Raw genomic sequence first — 17,319 nt, 5'->3', positions numbered from 1 at the left:
TCTACAGTGCTAAAAAGCTATTAACGCCCAAAAGTATCCTGTACCTCTATAAGGTCACCATTCGCCCATGTATGGACTACTGTTGCCACATTTGAGCTGGTGCATCTGCTACTAGTCTCTTACTCCTAGACAAGGTTCAAAAGAGAGTCTCCAATCTAATAGGTCCTGAACTGTCATCTAAGCTTTAGCCTCTGTCCCATCGACGAAATGTAGCATCCCTCTGCCTGTTCTACAAGTACTTTAATGGTGAATGCTCCAACAAACTACACGCCCTTGTACCCTCTCGACATAAATACCCCCGACAAACCCGACAAGCAGCAAGATCCCACTCCTTCACAGTTGAGATCCCTAGATGTAAGAGAGCCTTCTACTCCAGTAGTTTCTCCCCCAGAATCACTAGACTTTGGAATTCCCTTCCAGGTTCCTGCTTCCCCAACTCTACTGACATGCAGAAGTTCAAGTATAACATGGACCGACATCTTGCTGCCCAACTCCCCATGTAGTACCCCTGTAGCATATGTCCCTGATAGTAGCCCCCTACATCAAAGTGGCAATGTGCCTTGTTTGGGTGAAAATGTAATAAAAATAAAAAAAATTAAAAAAAGATGCATCAACGTTTCTGAATTTTTAAGATGAGAATTGGTTATTTGAAGGACCTGTAGCACAGTGTTAAAATACTTAGAAAAATCAATTGTAAAAGTGATATTTTCCTGAAGATTAAAGGTTCAATTCTCAGTGTGGGCAACCGAAAAATACAATTGTGAATTACTTAGGACTTCTATTGGTTGATGGAACAAGAGCATGCTACCTCCATGAAGTAAATAAACGGTTTTGTTCAAAATTCCATCCAGATTCATAAGTTTGACAGAAACAATCCCGAGTTTGGCAAGATACACCTGAAGAAAGTCATAGATTACATTAACTGAAACGTTGTGAAAATGAGACCCAAGATCAGAACCAAAATAATTCAAGATGCATCAACCCAACTACGAGGTCTACTAATAAGTTTAATTAATTCAATGCCATTATGGAGCGTGCTCACAAAAAATAAAACAAAAATCCTGTTAGCATAATTTCATTACTGAACACGCATGCAAAAATTATACAATCTAAAAAATACTTTCAACGCGTGAGTAAATACCTCAACTCTGGAAATAAAAATGATGTATCCATTGGTGATTAGCTGACAAAAAATCTTCACAACAAGCAATTCAGAAGAATATTCGATTTGGGAGCATATTATTGACAAGATATTGTTTTAAAATGTCTTATCAGCTAAACAATCAGTGACTCTTTTGGATTACGAAATTTATTGACAATACAAAATAAAAATCTGAAGAATAAAACATCTTAATAAAATGAATAACAGAAACATTGTCAAAAACAAAGCAAAATTAAATTTAATTTAAAGCTATTGTTTGTTTGCCAAACTACAAAAAAATAATTTGAATTTTAAATACAGTCAACTTGACTCCATAATTCAAATTTTGTCATCAAACGACTAACAAATTGGAATAAAAAAAAAAGTCAACTGATAGAGATTTATATCTAAAATAGAAAGAAATGATAAACTTTTCTCCTTTATTCAATCAACCTTTTGCACTTTTCATGTGAAAATCAATCCAGGAATTAAAATATTGTGAAACTCCTGTTCCAGCAACAACTGCCCTACAACTGCTGATACAATACTCTATTTGTATAAGAGCCAGGTACGTTCTGAAGTAGAGTACTCTTTCCACATCTAGACAGGAGCTGCTCGGTGTGCCCTATCCAGCTTTGATAGAGTTCAAAACTGGCTTCAAAACCTAGTAGGTGATGCTTTTTTCTCTTCCCTGCAACATCTTTCCTGCAGAAGAGACGCCGCAAGCTTGTCTCTGCTGCATGGTTATTTACATGGCAAGTGCTCGACTGAACTCCAATCTATGGTCTCCCGTTGCCAAATTTTCACAAACAAACACTCGACTAGCTATAACCGCTATAAACGATTTCCTCCACCCTCTATTTATGCCTAAATCTAAATGCAGGTTCCATGAACAAAGCTTCTTTCCCAGAACTACTCGCCTCTGGAACATTGTTCTGCTGGCCTGCTTCCCAGTTGAATACAACATAGTAGCTTTCAAATCCAATGTAAATAAGTTCTTGTGGAACTATCCCCATAAATAATCAAATTCTACCCAATTTAAACCATTAACGATTACTATACTATCACCTTACATTCATTATTCCTGATCCTCGAGTGGTTTTTGGGCCTTGATGTGGTAACTTCCAAGTTAAAAAAAAAAATCTCTGTAAAATATTTGAGTTTTATTGGCTGAAATACTTAATACTGATTGGTCAATTCTATCAAAATTGTTGAAGAAGATAAAATGTTATCAAATAAAAGAATGACAAACTCTGTGCAAAATAATTTTTTTATTGATAACTCAAGACAATGCAAAATAAAGTGTTCATAATCATGGCCTCTGTGCTGTCTTGAGAGACAATAGATACCTGCTGTAAGGGTGACGTCATATGTAATTGTGAAGCAAGAGTTGCGCAATCTCCAGTCACACGTTTCCTGAATCAGCACTATATAATTCCAATGGCGAGGAGAAAGCCAAGGATGGAGTATTGTTGCCCCATCTGGGCAGGAGCTGCTAGAAAGACTTATCCTGCCTTGACAGAGTTCAAAATAGACCGTAGCCTCGTAGGGGATGCTCTTTCCTCTTCCTTGTAACCTCTTTCTCACAGAAAAGACAGTGCGAGCCTGTTTCTGCTTTATCGTCATTTTCATGGCAAGTGCTCATCTGAGATCCAATCTATGGTCTCCACTCGCGAAACTTTCACAAGAAACACTCGTCTAGCTGAAACCACTATCAATAATTTCCCCCACTCTTTATCTGTGCCTAAACCTAAACATAGATTCCATGAACAAAGCTTCTTCCTTCGAACTGCACACCCGTGGAACTCTCTTCCGTTTGCCTGCTTTCCAGCTGACTACAATATGGTCATCTTCAAGTCCAACGCAAACAAGTTCTTGATGAGCCGTTCCCCTTAAGTAATCCAATTTACCAAATTTCCACTATTAACGATTACTATGATATTGTCTGATTGACATTTTAGTGCTGACTAATATTACCAATAAGCGATTGCAAATGATTGCAAGAAAAAAACAAAGTGATTAAATTTATATAATTTTAGTCTCAGTTTGGTATTGAGATGTTAGTAGTTCCTTTCTGTTGGCCCATTGGCAGTGGTGCTGACCTGTTGGGTCATCTGTTGTAATAGTTCATTGAGTAAGTTTGGCACAACTATATGACTGGCGTGACGCTTACAACTAAAAAAGAAAACGTTGCCACAGGCACCCACTCACACCATTAAACGTTTAATGGTGTGGGTGGGTGCCTTTTGACCACAGTTTTAGAATAGAAGAGAATACTAGGGAATGTGACTGTTCTAAGCCGCCGTTTAGTGACATGCTCTAATCTCCTTAGCTGTGGTTGTTTAAAGTTTCTGCACGCGCGTTATAAAAGTTTTCTTCATCTAAGGTCTGGTGGTCGTTTTCTGAAAAATAAATTTCATGCATCTCAGTCGCAAGCGTCATGCAAAAGAAAAAAATATGGTATATATATATATATATATATATATATATATATATGTATATATATATATATTATTTATTACACCATAGATGTAATTCCAGTAGTAATATGTAATTTCAATATATATAGAGAGTATGTATAATGGTGGCCAGACCTTAGAAAGGAAAAAGTTTTTTGGCGGCCATGACATCTTAGACATAGACCTTAGATGGTTTTCTTTTTTCTCAGTCAGAGTCCGTCAGCAATTCCTCGCAGTATATTACCAATGTCTGTAAGGATTTTGTGTGTCTGCGTGTTAGGTATATGCGTGTGTGCAGTTCTCGATCTTGTAATAGTACGAATTCGTTCAGAGGGATTTTTTTTTTCCATCGTTAGTTGTATTTTCTTTGTCTGTTTCGTCAGTGTCGCTAATGATGATCGTTAACTTGTCAGGGCTGTCAGGTGGTGCACTCGGCGAGTTTGTAGGCGTCATCATCGCTTGTAAGTCACTGTCCGTAAACGGTATTGTCTGGCTGTCTTCCGTAGGTGGTGTTGATGAGATATCCGTGTTGTTTGCAGACCTGTGCTGGTTGAGTTTCATCCAGTTCGCAGAGCTTGAACTCACCCATAAGGTCTCGTTTCACGGGTTGTGTACGCGGTTTTTTGGCGGGGCTGTGTTGGTCCTCCTCGCGCCATGTGTACCGGCTGGAAGGTTTCGGTTGTGTAGTCGACTGTGCGGCTGTGGGCACATACTTTTCTTGTTCGTATGTGTGTATGTGCTTTCGCCATATAGTCAACCACATGAATGGATTCAACTCTAAACTTCCCCATCCTTTCAGTTCCTCCATAGCACGTCTAGTACGATATAGGAACATACAATTTTCCATGGCTTGTCGCTCATTGGCTACGTGCCGTCATGGGTCGTTGTTGCTCATTGATAGGCTGGGTGTGCGTTTCAAGATGCGTTCACTCTGATGTTTGACGTTAACGTACGTATCAGTCCCTTCCAGGATACATTTCGCCTCCTCCACGTTTTGGGGCGTGAACCACATCTCCTCAGTGAAGATGAGGCTTTTGTCCATGCAGCTCCCGAATGTGAAGTTGTCATTGGCTTGACAACGCATTCTTCCCGCGTTCATCAACCCATTCTGAATGCTACATAGTATATAGGATTTCCCGGAGTTGGACGGTCCTGTTATATGGAGTGCGTTCTTTTTGGGTCGAATCTTGTGGCATACCTCGAAGCTGGCAGTTGCGAAGTCGTCCGCGTCTATATGATGAAAATTTAGCCATTCGTCATATATGTCCAGGGAACGTTGGACGGACCAGTACTGCTGGGTCATGCTACTGAACAGTTCTTTTTTTTCTCGGATCTGCGCGTGTATCGGTGTCACTCTGCTCTGAATCTGGACGTCTGCTGCTGCCACCGCTATGATGTTGGAGAGGTTGGCTGTGTTTTTTGTGTATCGACTGCCAAGTGGTCCGTGTCGTAGATTTTGCTGTACGCGTACAGTACAGCATAATGTCCCCGAGGTCCGTCGAGTTGTCACGTTTCATTACTTTTGTTATGAAGTCGTACTTCTGACCTCGGAGACTGTTGGCCTTATTTGCTAGTTTTGTCTCGTCAATGTCGGGACTCGGTTCGCATAATGTTTTACTTGTCAGTTGTCGTAGGAAGGCTAATTGTCGGTCCGTTGTCAGGTTACCGGCCGCTGTCACGCACCATACGTCCGGGTCAGTCTGTAGGTACTGGCAGAGCCCATACGGCGAGTATACTTTAGGGCACGTCATCGTGTACGCTGACTCGCCACGGTCCTATAGTGTACGTTTAAGATTTGAGAAACTATATTCGCTGGTCGGATGGTCGTTGTGCCAGCTTATGATGTGGAAGTGGTCCACGTCCGAGCAGTTTTTTAGCTTGCTCGGTCCGGCTTTGTGGTAAACCACGATGTCTGGGCATTGTTCCAGAACGTTGACTAGGAGTTGGTGCTCTCTGTTTGTCTGGTCTGTTGTTACCGTCTTTTTGAAGGTGTCTAGTCTGGATAAGGGTTAATGAGTGTCAATGGGAAAATGTCGTAGTAATCATTAGTAGTGGAAATTTGGTAAATTGGATGACTTGAAGATAACCATATTGTAGTCAGCTGGAAAGCAGGAAAACGGAAGAGAGTTCCACAGGCCTGCAGTTCTAAGAAAGAAACTTTGTTCATGGAATCTATGTTTAGGTTTATGCACAGATAAAGAGTGGGGGAAATTATTGATAGTGGTTTCAGATAGACGAGTTTTTTTTGTGAAAGTCAGGCAAAGGGGAACCATAGATTGGCGCTCAGATGAACACTTGCCATGAAAATAACAATACAGTAAAGACAGGTTCGCAACGTCTCTTCTGTGAGAAAGAGGTTGCAGGAAAAAGAAAAGGGCATCCTACACTAGGCTAAGGAGTCTATTAAGACCTTTGTCAAAGCAGGATAATCTGCTTCTAGCAGTTCCTGCCCAGATGTGACAACAGTACTCCATGTTTGGACGTACTTGATCTTGTACAGGTAGAGAAGTGCATCAGAAGTGAAAAATCTACTGCAGCGATAGAATGATCCCATCATTTTTCCAGCAGCCTTGGCAACGGATTTGATGTAGGTGTTCCATCTCAGCTGAAATTTCATGCTTTTTTTTTTTTTCAAAACAGATGAGCAATTATCCTTCATGAAGTCAGAAAAAGAAAGCTAATTTTTGCGATTTTTTTCCCAACAATTTTTTATTAGCTTATTGAAGAGATTTTTTTAAAAATTTTTATTTAATATTACTTTCAAAGTCTTTAAAAGTTTATAAAAAAAACAACAAAAATGTCTTAATGAAAAATAAATGTGATAAATTTAAGTTCAAAATGATTAAATTTGGCTGATTTAAATAAAGCTGATAACTTTTTAAACACTAAATATAAGTCATTTTAATGCTAATATTGCACGATGCCTAATGTTAAAGAAAGACAAAAACAAAATAGAGAAAGAAATGGGGGGTGGGGGTTGAGAAAGTATGAGCGAAAAATGCAAGAAGGGAAATTACGAAATCTACGTTATCTTGTTCATTAAAAGTTGTTGCTGGAGAAACAATCCACCTACGCTGACAATTCGACTAATTTTCGTCTTGTTTACGTAATAACTTCCTTGTGTCCCCACAACAAAGCTTCCTTCCCTGGCGAAATTATCAAATCTGAAACCGTGCACACCTACTTACAAAATGTGCTAAAACTATAATTTTAAAGCAATGATTTTTTTTTAATGATGTGTGTTCATGTGTTTCTCGCATGTACATAACTTTGATAAATACATATTGAATTATTTTAAAATTCTTCCTAAATCGAATATTTACTGAAATCAAAAATAAAATAAAGGACGACTGAAATGAAATTAAAAAAAATCTATTTAAATTAAAAAAAAATGAATGAATAGTTTATTATAGTATAACAACAGTAACAACACTGAACGCACGCTTTTTATTCGTTTCGGCTATAGTGTTGAACGCTACTTCCAATAAACGTTTCATCCTTAGTCAATAAAAACTTTCAGACCGGATATATTGTGTCTGTGTGTTCGTGACGTTCATAAATACAAACTGAATTATATTTATTTTATATTTTATTATTCAAATATTTGTTCAAATTAAAATAATGGTAAACTAACACGAATTTTAAAAGATTGTAAACAGGTCTATATTTACCCTTTGCTTAGGTAAAGTGTTTTATTCCACTTTCATCTTTTCTGTCTTTACGCAGTGAAGAAAGAAATCTTTCTAGACTGAGACCATTTAAATTTTTGTCACAATATAGACTGACCCTTTTCGTGGAGTTAGATTTCCTCAACATTAAAAACCGACCTTGTGTTTAACTGTTCCCTCATGCGGAGTCAATTATACAGGGGCTATATTTTACATTACTTCTGCAACCCCCACCCCACCGGTACAGCTAGTTTTTTTTTTGTTTTTGTTTTTTTAATAAAATTGTAAAAATTAATCAAACTCCTAAAGTAATATTTATTATTATTTTTAATTAGTTTTGGTGTTTTAAAATAAGTTTGGGACAAATAAAATTTAAAAAAAAAAAAAAAAATGGTACCCGTTTGCATAATCGATATTATTCATGTGTATTAGTTTTACTTCTTTCTTTCAGTCAAGTACAATAACGAAATCGAATTGTTTCTTATTTGCCATTTATAAAAAAAATACAAAAATTAAAACTTCAAACAGGTGAAATATGATATTAAAGAAAGAAACTCGTTTAATGATAGTAAGAAAAAAAAATAGTATCAAACCGGCTTTTACCATAAACCCAATAATGCAAAAGTTTTAGATTTTTTTTTTCAATACTAAAATTCCTTTCATATCTTTTCGTTAAAATCGTTTAAATAAGAAAGCTAATATTTGAGTTAGTTAATCATCATTAATCTATATTTAAGTTTCAAAAATATTTAAAAATAAGTCATGAAAGCTAAATTATGGCGATATAGTTTCAAGTTGCCGTATTTTATATAAAGTTTTCCTAAGTTAAAATTTGAAATCGGAGTTATTATTAATTTATTTTTATTAACCTGATAAAATGTCATTCTTTTAAAAATAAATAAAATAATCGGACAAATAGATTGTAAACCATATCTGGTCACGTAAACAAAACAATAAAGAAAGACAGTTTTTTTTTTATTATTATTTCTTTATTAACGGGAAAACAAGTAAGAAAAATGGCGCGAAAGTGAAACGCCAATAATAAATATTTCGTTTACAAAAAAAAAAAAAGAAAAAAAAAAGACTTTGTGGTGAACCAATTTTTTCAGTGTTACAGTGTAAATAAAATATGGAAAAGTTTCTTAATAACGTTTTGATATTTTAGAAGGTACCATCAAGTATGAGTTAATTTTTAGTCAAACTGGAATGAGAGAGGAAGGAAACCGCACCAAATATTACATGAAAATCGTCTGCCCCTAGAAACATGTAAGAACAGAAGACAAAAGAAATACATGAAAAATTAGATTAAATACACATTTCTACTCAAGTCCAAATAATTAATTTAACTGGAATTAAAAAAATAATAAATCAAGAAATCATTTAAAAAATTCAGAAAATAATGTAAATTATTATGAAATATGCTAGAATAATATTTTTCATGGGGGATTTCTCTCTATCCATGTGGTGCGTTTCGTTTCGGAAGGATTTTGTATTTGGATACACCTGATAGACTGAACTAATCGATAAAAGTTTGAAATTTTCAAACATTAAAAATATTCTCTTTTTTTTTTATTAAATTAATATTTCGTTTAGTTCAAAGATAAAACGAAATATTCATTGCGAATTTATTAAAAAAATTATTTAACAAAAAAAAGCATTTTCATATTCGAGTGAATGTGGTTGTCGGAGAGCGATTAGTTTCGTCTTGGCGCGCAACGGTTTCCCCTTTCAGTATCGCATACGCGAGCGCAGACCTCTTCCAGCAGTACTCGTGTGATCATGGCTACTCCGGCCAAAGCTACCAAGACGGAGGGAAAAAATAACCATGAAAATGCCGATGAACAGGCTGGTAAGTATGAACAGAGATATTTTCTGACTTGATATCTGTTTGCCATAATTTTATTTTAATCTTTATTTAAGGGATTATTACATAGGAGTTTTTCCCCCCTTATGTAGTCAAAAGTCAATTTCATTGTTAAGAAGCACATGTATCTTTAACTCGATGGATGAACTTGGTGAAATATTTCCTTATGTATTTTTTTTTTTTTTTTTTAGATCCAAAAAAGAAAAAAATAGACATTAGAAACTGGTACAATTTTTTTTTAAGTGCTTAATGTTTGTTTTTTTGGGGTTTTTTTTTAATTTCGTAAAGTTATTTTTAATGTGTTTTTTTTTTATATATATATTTTGTTTACTGTTCTAGCTTGTTTAAACGAAAGTCCGTTAATGGTCGACTTTTTTAATTTTTGCTTTTTCTTTTTTTTTTAAAGTTAGACTTATCGTTTTCTGTAGTTCGATCATCAAAGTTTTTATTTTCTTATTCTTAACCTTTCTAACTTCATTCCATCTCCCCCCTCCCCCAGTGCAAGGGTAACATGGATAATCGCCATTTGCAATCTATGGAACACCATGTACGATGCCAGTTGAACTGAATTTTCTTAGATTGATTAGAAATGTTATCTTTTTATTTTGGATAGTTATAAAATCAGAACAAATTTTTTGGTAAATCATTCCAAGTATTGTCTTTAAGTTAATGGTAATTTTTTTTGTTTTAAAAGAATGAAAGGGAGGGGGGGGGTTAGGCTTGTAAAGTTGTAAATTTTTCTTCCGTTCCCGGCGAAACGTGGTTACGACTGCATGACCGGAAGTCGCAGTTACCGTGGTAGAGCATGTGCTCTGAGTTTTTGAATTCATTACTTTTTAACAAAATGGCCTCAATCGGATTTTTTCCCTTTCTCTTTTTTTTTTCCTTTAAACCCAAAACCTTTCTACTTTTTCTCGGAGATAGGTTTTACATTCTTTAGCGTCTTATGGTTCACCGTTCAGAAAAAAATACTACTTTAATCTTTGTGGGCAACAATAAAAATCAAAAGCTTTCCTTTATATTAAATTCCATCCATAACTATTTTAAGTTTGTCTTATGTCTAAAAATCCTTAGACTGTAAATGTTTAAAAAAAAAAAAATAAAAATCATTTTAAAATAGTGTCCAGTTATAATTTTTTTTAGGCCATATATTTATAAAAACAAAAAACTGAAATATATGTACTTTATTGCCTCCACGTGGTTACCGTGATTTCGTTTTCCTTTGTTCTGGTTGCGATTTTAAATCCTGTTTATCCCGCGTGTATCTTGAATTGAATTATAAGGATTGATACATATTTCGTACAAGTGAAATATGAGTCGCAGATGGTCAAAAAAGTTTTTATTAATTTCATGCTTTCTGATTGTGACCATTTTACACATCTACATATGCTCCATTTTAATTAGTTCAAAGAAATTATAATTTAATAAAAATGAAATTAAAAACATTTAAAAAAAAAAAATAAATAAGGGGAGATAACGAAAAAAATTAATCTGTCGTGCAGATTAATTTAGCGATCGCTAATCGTTTAATACTTGAACGTTTTGAATTTCGTTGATTTTAATATTTGGTTATGGTAACAAGATGGGATCCCAAAATCCAGCTTCGTTCTGAGTTAGGGGAAAATCTAGGTCACGTGGTACTGTCACCGGTGTTAAGGCAGAACATAGTTCCTTTGGATAAAGTGCTGAGTTAACTTCAAACAACTGAAAAGGTGTAATACATAAATGCTATCAAAGGTCCGATATCTTAAAATAAAAAAAATAAGCAGTTCAAAGAATTTATTTATTTATTACTATAGATAACATTTTAGAATTTAATTTTGGTACGCATGCATTTTCGGTACCGCGCTGAAATAACGTTATTTCGAAAGCCGTTCTTCACATGGAGGGGTGTTTTGTAACTATTCTGTGCTTCCTAACAATTTGATAAAGATATCGTTAAACTTGAATTTAACCTGAAAATAAATATCTAAAAATAACTGCCAAAAATGCATAAGCCCCTTTAATCCCCCCCCTTTTTTTTTTTCTTTTTTTTTTTAAATTCCACAAAACAAAAGTTGTTAGCTATGCTCTTCACATTTAAAGACCTCGCCAACAAGTATTTCTTCCGTTTCACCTATCAGTTTCTTTGACCAGTTAGGCACATACATGGGTCTTTCTGGTACGATTTTCTTCGAAATTTGCTCATCCTATTTATTCAAAGGGTTAATTTCTGCCTCGACACCGGTAATAGACTACCACGTGACCTACTTTTCCCCGAAATCAGAACGAGGTTATATTTTGGGGCCCCCATTTTACTACGTTAACTTAATTTTTGTACTAATTCTTGAGTTATTGTATCTCTATTAAATTGTTGGTACTCATGCACTTATTGATCCGTGCTGAAATAATAGCGTTATTATTTAAAAAGCCATTCTTAACATGCACCTATTCTGTACTTTTAACCTTACAATTGAATAAAAAAGCATATTATTGAATTAAACTTGGAAATACTATTAAAAAAGTAGTGCGGATCAGTAAGTGCATTTAGCAACAAATTGTTAGCTGAACGTATAAAATAGGTTTGTATTACTATATATACATAGATTAAAAATTCTCTCTCTCTCTCTCTCTCTATATATATATATATATATATATATATATATATATATATATATATATATATATAAACAAATAAAGGTTATCTCCAAGGCAAGATGTTACTTTTTTTATCGGTAAATATAGGGATACCTTACAACAGAACACCGACCACTCTAATTTGTTTTTGTTTTTTTAGGGGTAATCGAGGTCGCTGACAACGAATCTGATAATCAAACCCCGGGGTAAATTTATCGGTTGCATGGTATTAACCCCTGAACCCACGACTACTTTCCGCCATTTTACAGCTTCCGTTTACGCTACGCGCGCGCGGCAGCATAAACGACGGTTGAATGTGCCTTCGCGTAGAGAACTGCTTTTTCACATGGTGTACGAATCTTTTGTGGAACATTTAAACTTATACGGAAAAGAAAAGCACTCCATGGATAATTTTTTAATGTAACGTGTTTATTCGGCTCGAAGAAGTGTTTACCGATGCATTTGAAAAATACAGATGGCGGCATGCTCGCTGTTGAACACGGTAAGTTTGGGAAAACGAGTTTAAACAAAATTATACAAAATACTGTTAGAAACTCAATACATTACCGTGACATAGGTAGGCAAATATTCGGTGGCTTTCTAACAGTATTTTGTATGTTTGAACTCATTTTCTCAAACTTACCGTGTTCAAGAGCGAGCATGCCGCCATTTTTCTTTCTAAAATATATCGATAAACACTAAATTTTCGAACAGATTACGTTTTAAAGAAAAACGACTAACAACTTTTCCATAACATGTATTTGTATATTTTGTTAACCACTTTTTCGAGTCTGTATAGTAACACACACCCAGAATAATTAACAAAGACCTAATGTTAAATAGATTTCTGAATGTGTGTTTTTTTTTGTTTTTTTTTTTTTTGTTTTTTTTTTGTACGATCATAAAGTGCAGAAGTACCTTTGTGTATATGTAGGCATTTATTTCTTGATATGATTCTAAAAAAAACATTTCTTTTCAGATAAAGAACAACAGGAAGCAATAGAGCAGATAGATGAAGTCCAAAATGAAATAGACCGGCTAAATGAACAAGCTAGCGAAGAAATTCTGAAAGTAGAACAGAAATATAATAAACTACGTCAGCCATATTTTCAGAAACGATCAGAATTAATTGCGAAGATACCAAATTTCTGGGTGACAGCTGTATCCTTTTTGTTGAACATGTCAGCCTTTTCTGATTTTCTACCTTTTTTTTTTATACCTTTTCTGCTTATAAAATGGTCCGTTTTCTCCAGTAAAATCTCAGGTCGAGATTCAGCCGAGTTAGTCTTTACCGACCTGTATACTTTTAATGTTTAGAAACTGATTTAGTTATTTTGATGTTAATCTCTTATAGATCTAAGTGATTAATGCTGAAAAAATGATTTCAAATTAAAAACTGCTAACCCTAAGTCCGCATGGCTAGCACCTCTCCTAAAACTTGTAAAACGATTAAATCGTATGAATCTAGTCAAATCACTTCAATAGTCGTCATTATTTCTTTAATGCAAACATTAGTTTTAAAAAAATGGAATAAATTGACTAGTGAAGTTAATGATTATCTCAGTTTGGTGTTATTACGGATTTAATCAATTGTTTTTATATATTTTAATTTACTCGGTTGACGTAGGTCACCTTACATTTTTGCATATCTAGAGTTTGCCAGCTTCAAAGCTGCATAAAATGATTGCAAAATTCTTCCAATTTAGTTTTGATATTTCATTACTTTATCCAATTATTTTATTCAATTTTAGTTTCTCATTTTTTAACTTGAGTTAATGACATGTGAACATTTATCAAGTTAAACTGATCTTTTAACACTTTATTGTAAAAAAAAAATAAAATAAAGTGATGTTATCTAATATACGTGTTAGTGAAAAAAATATTTAATATATTTTTTATTTACATTGTAATTTTTCAATATAAAACTTGTTAGATTTTGTCTTGAGCTCATTTGCTGTTTCATGCTTGTAGTTCAAAGGTCAAAGTGGTCCATTTCACCTCGGTTTAATCTAGTGACTGTTTTCACGTTAACTATTCTGTACTTTGTTTTCCTTAACTTTCTTGAGTTTGTCAACCATCCACAAGTTTCTGCTCTTTTGAATGAAGAAGATGAAGAAGCCTTACAGTATCTCACAAAGGTGGAGGTTCAAGAGTTCGAAGACATAAAGTCTGGTTACCGAATAAATTTCGTAAGTATTATTTTCCAGCATTTTTACAAAAAGATTTAAAAAGATAATCGTCAATTTCATACACGTGAAATGCCAAAATATTGTAAAAAAAATTTATAAACTAGTTGAGGCTAAAAATCTACGAAAGGACGAAAACTAAAATTTTCTTTAAAAGCTATTTGATTAAACTGGGTGAGTGTCAGTTTTACATAAATTTAATGCAAAATGATCACTTCCGGATCAATTTTCTAAGGACAATCATTAAACAAACCTATTCTTTTTTACAATTCTTATGTAATTAAATTATTACATATTAACATATTCCAGATTTATTGCTTTAAAAGAACGTCTATGTATCTTTTAAAGACTTAATTTTGGCCAAACTAATCCCCTCCTAAATTCCAGTTTTAACCACAAATTTATATAATACATAATAAAATCGTGGTAAAATTTAGAATTGGATTTGTTTGGCCCAAATTAAATTTAAAATGATCATACGGGGGGGGGGGTGTACAAGTCTTTAAAAGATACACAATTTATGGGGGGGGGTCTATAATTTTATCAGGTGTCTTGCTAATTCGTAATTAGATTTTGCCTCCTATTAATGACAATCATTTAAAAATTAGTTGTAACAAAGTTTTACTTTGAAATGATTTAATTTAGAAGTAAAATTAACTTTTATACAAGATTTCATTCTATGTAATTTTTCCAAGTGTTCGGTCAAAAGCGAATTTTGGAATATGATTTTAACTTAATTTAAAAAAAAAAGGTAAGGGGTGACAACTCCAATCTAAATTAACTTTTTTTTCTTTTTTAGTGTTTTGACAGCAATAATCCTTACTTTGAAAATGATGTAATTTCCAAAGAATTTCACCTCAATGATACGGGAGAGCCTTCATCAAAATCGACACCAATCAAATGGAAGGCAGGAAAAGTAAGTCTGGGCCCTTTTTCTTATGTACCCCCCCCCCCTCTTTCACATTGGAGACTTATCCTCATTCAAATTATGTTAATCTTGTAAAAATCTATAATATTCAACATCATCTTTTGCAGGACCTGACTAAGAAATCAAGTCAACCGGGTAAAGGTGGTCGCAAACGAAACCACGAAGAACAAGAATCGTTTTTCTGTTGGTTCACTGACCATGGTGATGCCGGTGCTGATGAGTTAGGAGAGGTCATCAAGGATGACATTTGGCCCAACCCTCTCCAGTATTATTTGGTAAGTGCCACAAAACGCATTTTAATATCTATGCTGTACTATTCAAATTTTCTCCAGTTGACAAAAAAGATAAATCTTTGACTTTATAAATCGCCACTCGTTTAAATTTCATAAAATGTTTTTTGTTTTTTTTTTTTTTTAGTGTAAAACTTTAAAACAAGTTTGTTTTTAATATTGTAAAGACTAAGTTATTTTCAGGAAATTTAGCTCAAGTTTCATTAAAATGCATTATATTAGGTAGTTATTTACCTTAGGGTATCAACCAATTTTTTGTTTCCCTATTCTTTAAATCTGGTGTCGGAACTTGATTCTACATGCTTTTGGTTATCCCATTATTTAGTCGTCATGTCCATGTTGAAAATATTTATTTTTCCTTTTCAAGGATGTGGATGACGACTTCAATGAGGTGAGTGTTCTTTCTTAAGTGGCTTTACCAGCCGTTATTAGGGAACTAATTTCTTGTGGTGGCTCTTTTTATATATATAATTTGACGAAATGTTCAGAAATTCAATATTACATTTTAATAGTAAACTTATGTGTAATTTTTAGAGGCATATCATTGAATTCCTCCTACCTTGTAACTCGTCAAATATTCCATTTTATTTTTTGTTTGAGAGATGTGCTCTTTTTCTTTATTTTAAAGATCCTTCATATTTTGAGACTTAAATGGCATTTCCTTTCCATCTTGATTTGTCAACTGGTGAAAACTTGAATGTTGTCTGTCATGGAAAAATACATCTGCTAGTTGTCTATTGCTTCTTGGAATGGATTTTAATGTTTAAATTTATGTACAAAAATACTTTTAAATATACTGTAGAAAAATGATTTTAATGCATCAAACATGACATTTACTGAAATTATTCTACAATTTGTTCCTTTTTGAAAAAGAATTTCATCCATTCTGCATGTTTAATTTAAAAAAAATTCACATCTATTTTATATTAGCATTTCTTTACTAACCTTTTTCTTTACTAACTTTATACTCAAGTTTTGCATTTTATAGTGCCTTTTTTTTTTTTTTTTTTTTTTTTTTTTTTGAAATTTTAACAATTATAAGATTTTCAAAGTTTATTCTAAAACAATCTTAATTTTTCTTTCTAGGCATCTGAGGTTGAAGAGGAGGAAGGAGGAGCAGGAGAAGGTAAATATTAACTTTGTTTTCATAAAATGGAGATTACAAATATTGACGATTATTGCAAAATATTTGTATCTGTATTTTTGAACAAAAATATGACATTTTAAATTTTATTATTTAGATGAGGAACTTGATGAAGAAGGTCTTGAAGATGAGGAAGGAGAGGAGGCTGAAGATTTTGATGAGGAGGCAAGTGTTTAAAAATGAATTCTTTCCTCAAATTTAATCTTTCGGATTTTTATTTTTAACTGCTATTGTTACTTTGGTATTAATATTACGTCTTTGTCTTTTAAACTAGGATGTTGGTGAGGAAGGCGAAGAAGGTGAGGGCGCTGATGAAGATGATGAGGAAGAAGGTTAAAAAGATGCAAGTCACCACTACAACTACTACAACCACCAACACAACTACTACCACCAACACAACATACACAAAAAAACTAGTACTTTTTGCGGTACTAACAGTGTAGTATTGACAGTTGCTAGATTGTTACCACCCTCACAAAAGTGGTTCAGTATCGACATTCCTTGTTGACCCACTGCAGCCTCTGTCTGTAGTTTACAAGACAAAAGTAATGTCTTATCATGTCAAAACAATTTTCCCCTATTTTTCTTCTAATTTTTTTTTTTCTCTTAAAATTTGTCATCAATAAATTGTCCATCACTTGGGCGCCATTTTTAGCGTTGCTTTGTACTTTTGCTAAAAAGAAAAACCACAAACACAACTTCCCTTCTCAGCAACACGTTTTGACTTCACAACAAAATCATTGAATCATCATAAAACATTAACAGTATAGGATTTCTTAATAAAGGACGAAAAGACACTTTTTGAGCTTTTTTTTTTTTTATTTTGTTTTCTATTGTTTTATACATTTGGCCTTTTTATTTTTATTTTTTTCCTCCCCGCCCTCCCATTTAATGCATTTGCTCAACCATAATTTGTCTGCAGTTTATCCAAAGAAAAATCAGTTTCATTTAATTGAATTCTGAATGAAATAATTTGAAAATAAAATTTATCTTTACTTTATTTTGATGGAATTTGTACATTAA

The 17,319-nt window shown here is 33.6% G+C and overlaps 2 protein-coding genes across 3 annotated transcripts; one reads left to right on the top strand and one right to left on the bottom strand.

The window, feature by feature from the left end:
• Positions 1-4,474: 4,474 nt before the first annotated feature.
• On the bottom strand, positions 4,475-4,903 carry LOC145286367 (uncharacterized). Its single transcript, XM_080135300.1, has one exon. The coding sequence runs from the start codon at positions 4,901-4,903 to the stop codon at positions 4,475-4,477; it is 429 nt and encodes a 142-aa protein (XP_079991426.1).
• A 3,866-nt stretch (positions 4,904-8,769) lies between these two features.
• LOC145285813 (protein SET-like) lies at positions 8,770-17,093 on the top strand. Of its 2 annotated transcripts, XM_080134222.1 has the most exons (9): positions 8,959-9,117; positions 12,728-12,909; positions 13,815-13,937; positions 14,734-14,850; positions 14,970-15,137; positions 15,520-15,543; positions 16,239-16,278; positions 16,394-16,461; positions 16,571-17,093. In XM_080134222.1, the coding sequence occupies exons 1-9, from the start codon at positions 9,048-9,050 to the stop codon at positions 16,631-16,633; spliced, it is 855 nt and encodes a 284-aa protein (XP_079990348.1). In that variant the 5' UTR covers positions 8,959-9,047; the 3' UTR covers positions 16,634-17,093. The 2 variants fall into 2 exon arrangements, with proteins under 2 accessions (XP_079990349.1, XP_079990348.1); XM_080134223.1 differs by lacking the exon at positions 15,520-15,543 and having other exon boundaries at positions 8,770-9,117.
• Positions 17,094-17,319: the final 226 nt, after the last annotated feature.

This window comes from Euprymna scolopes, chromosome 10 (assembly GCF_053919585.1).
Source record: "Euprymna scolopes isolate OS-2025 chromosome 10, ASM5391958v1, whole genome shotgun sequence".
Classification (NCBI taxonomy): domain Eukaryota; kingdom Metazoa; phylum Mollusca; class Cephalopoda; order Sepiida; family Sepiolidae; genus Euprymna; species Euprymna scolopes.
This window is presented reverse-complemented; position numbering and strand designations above follow the sequence as displayed.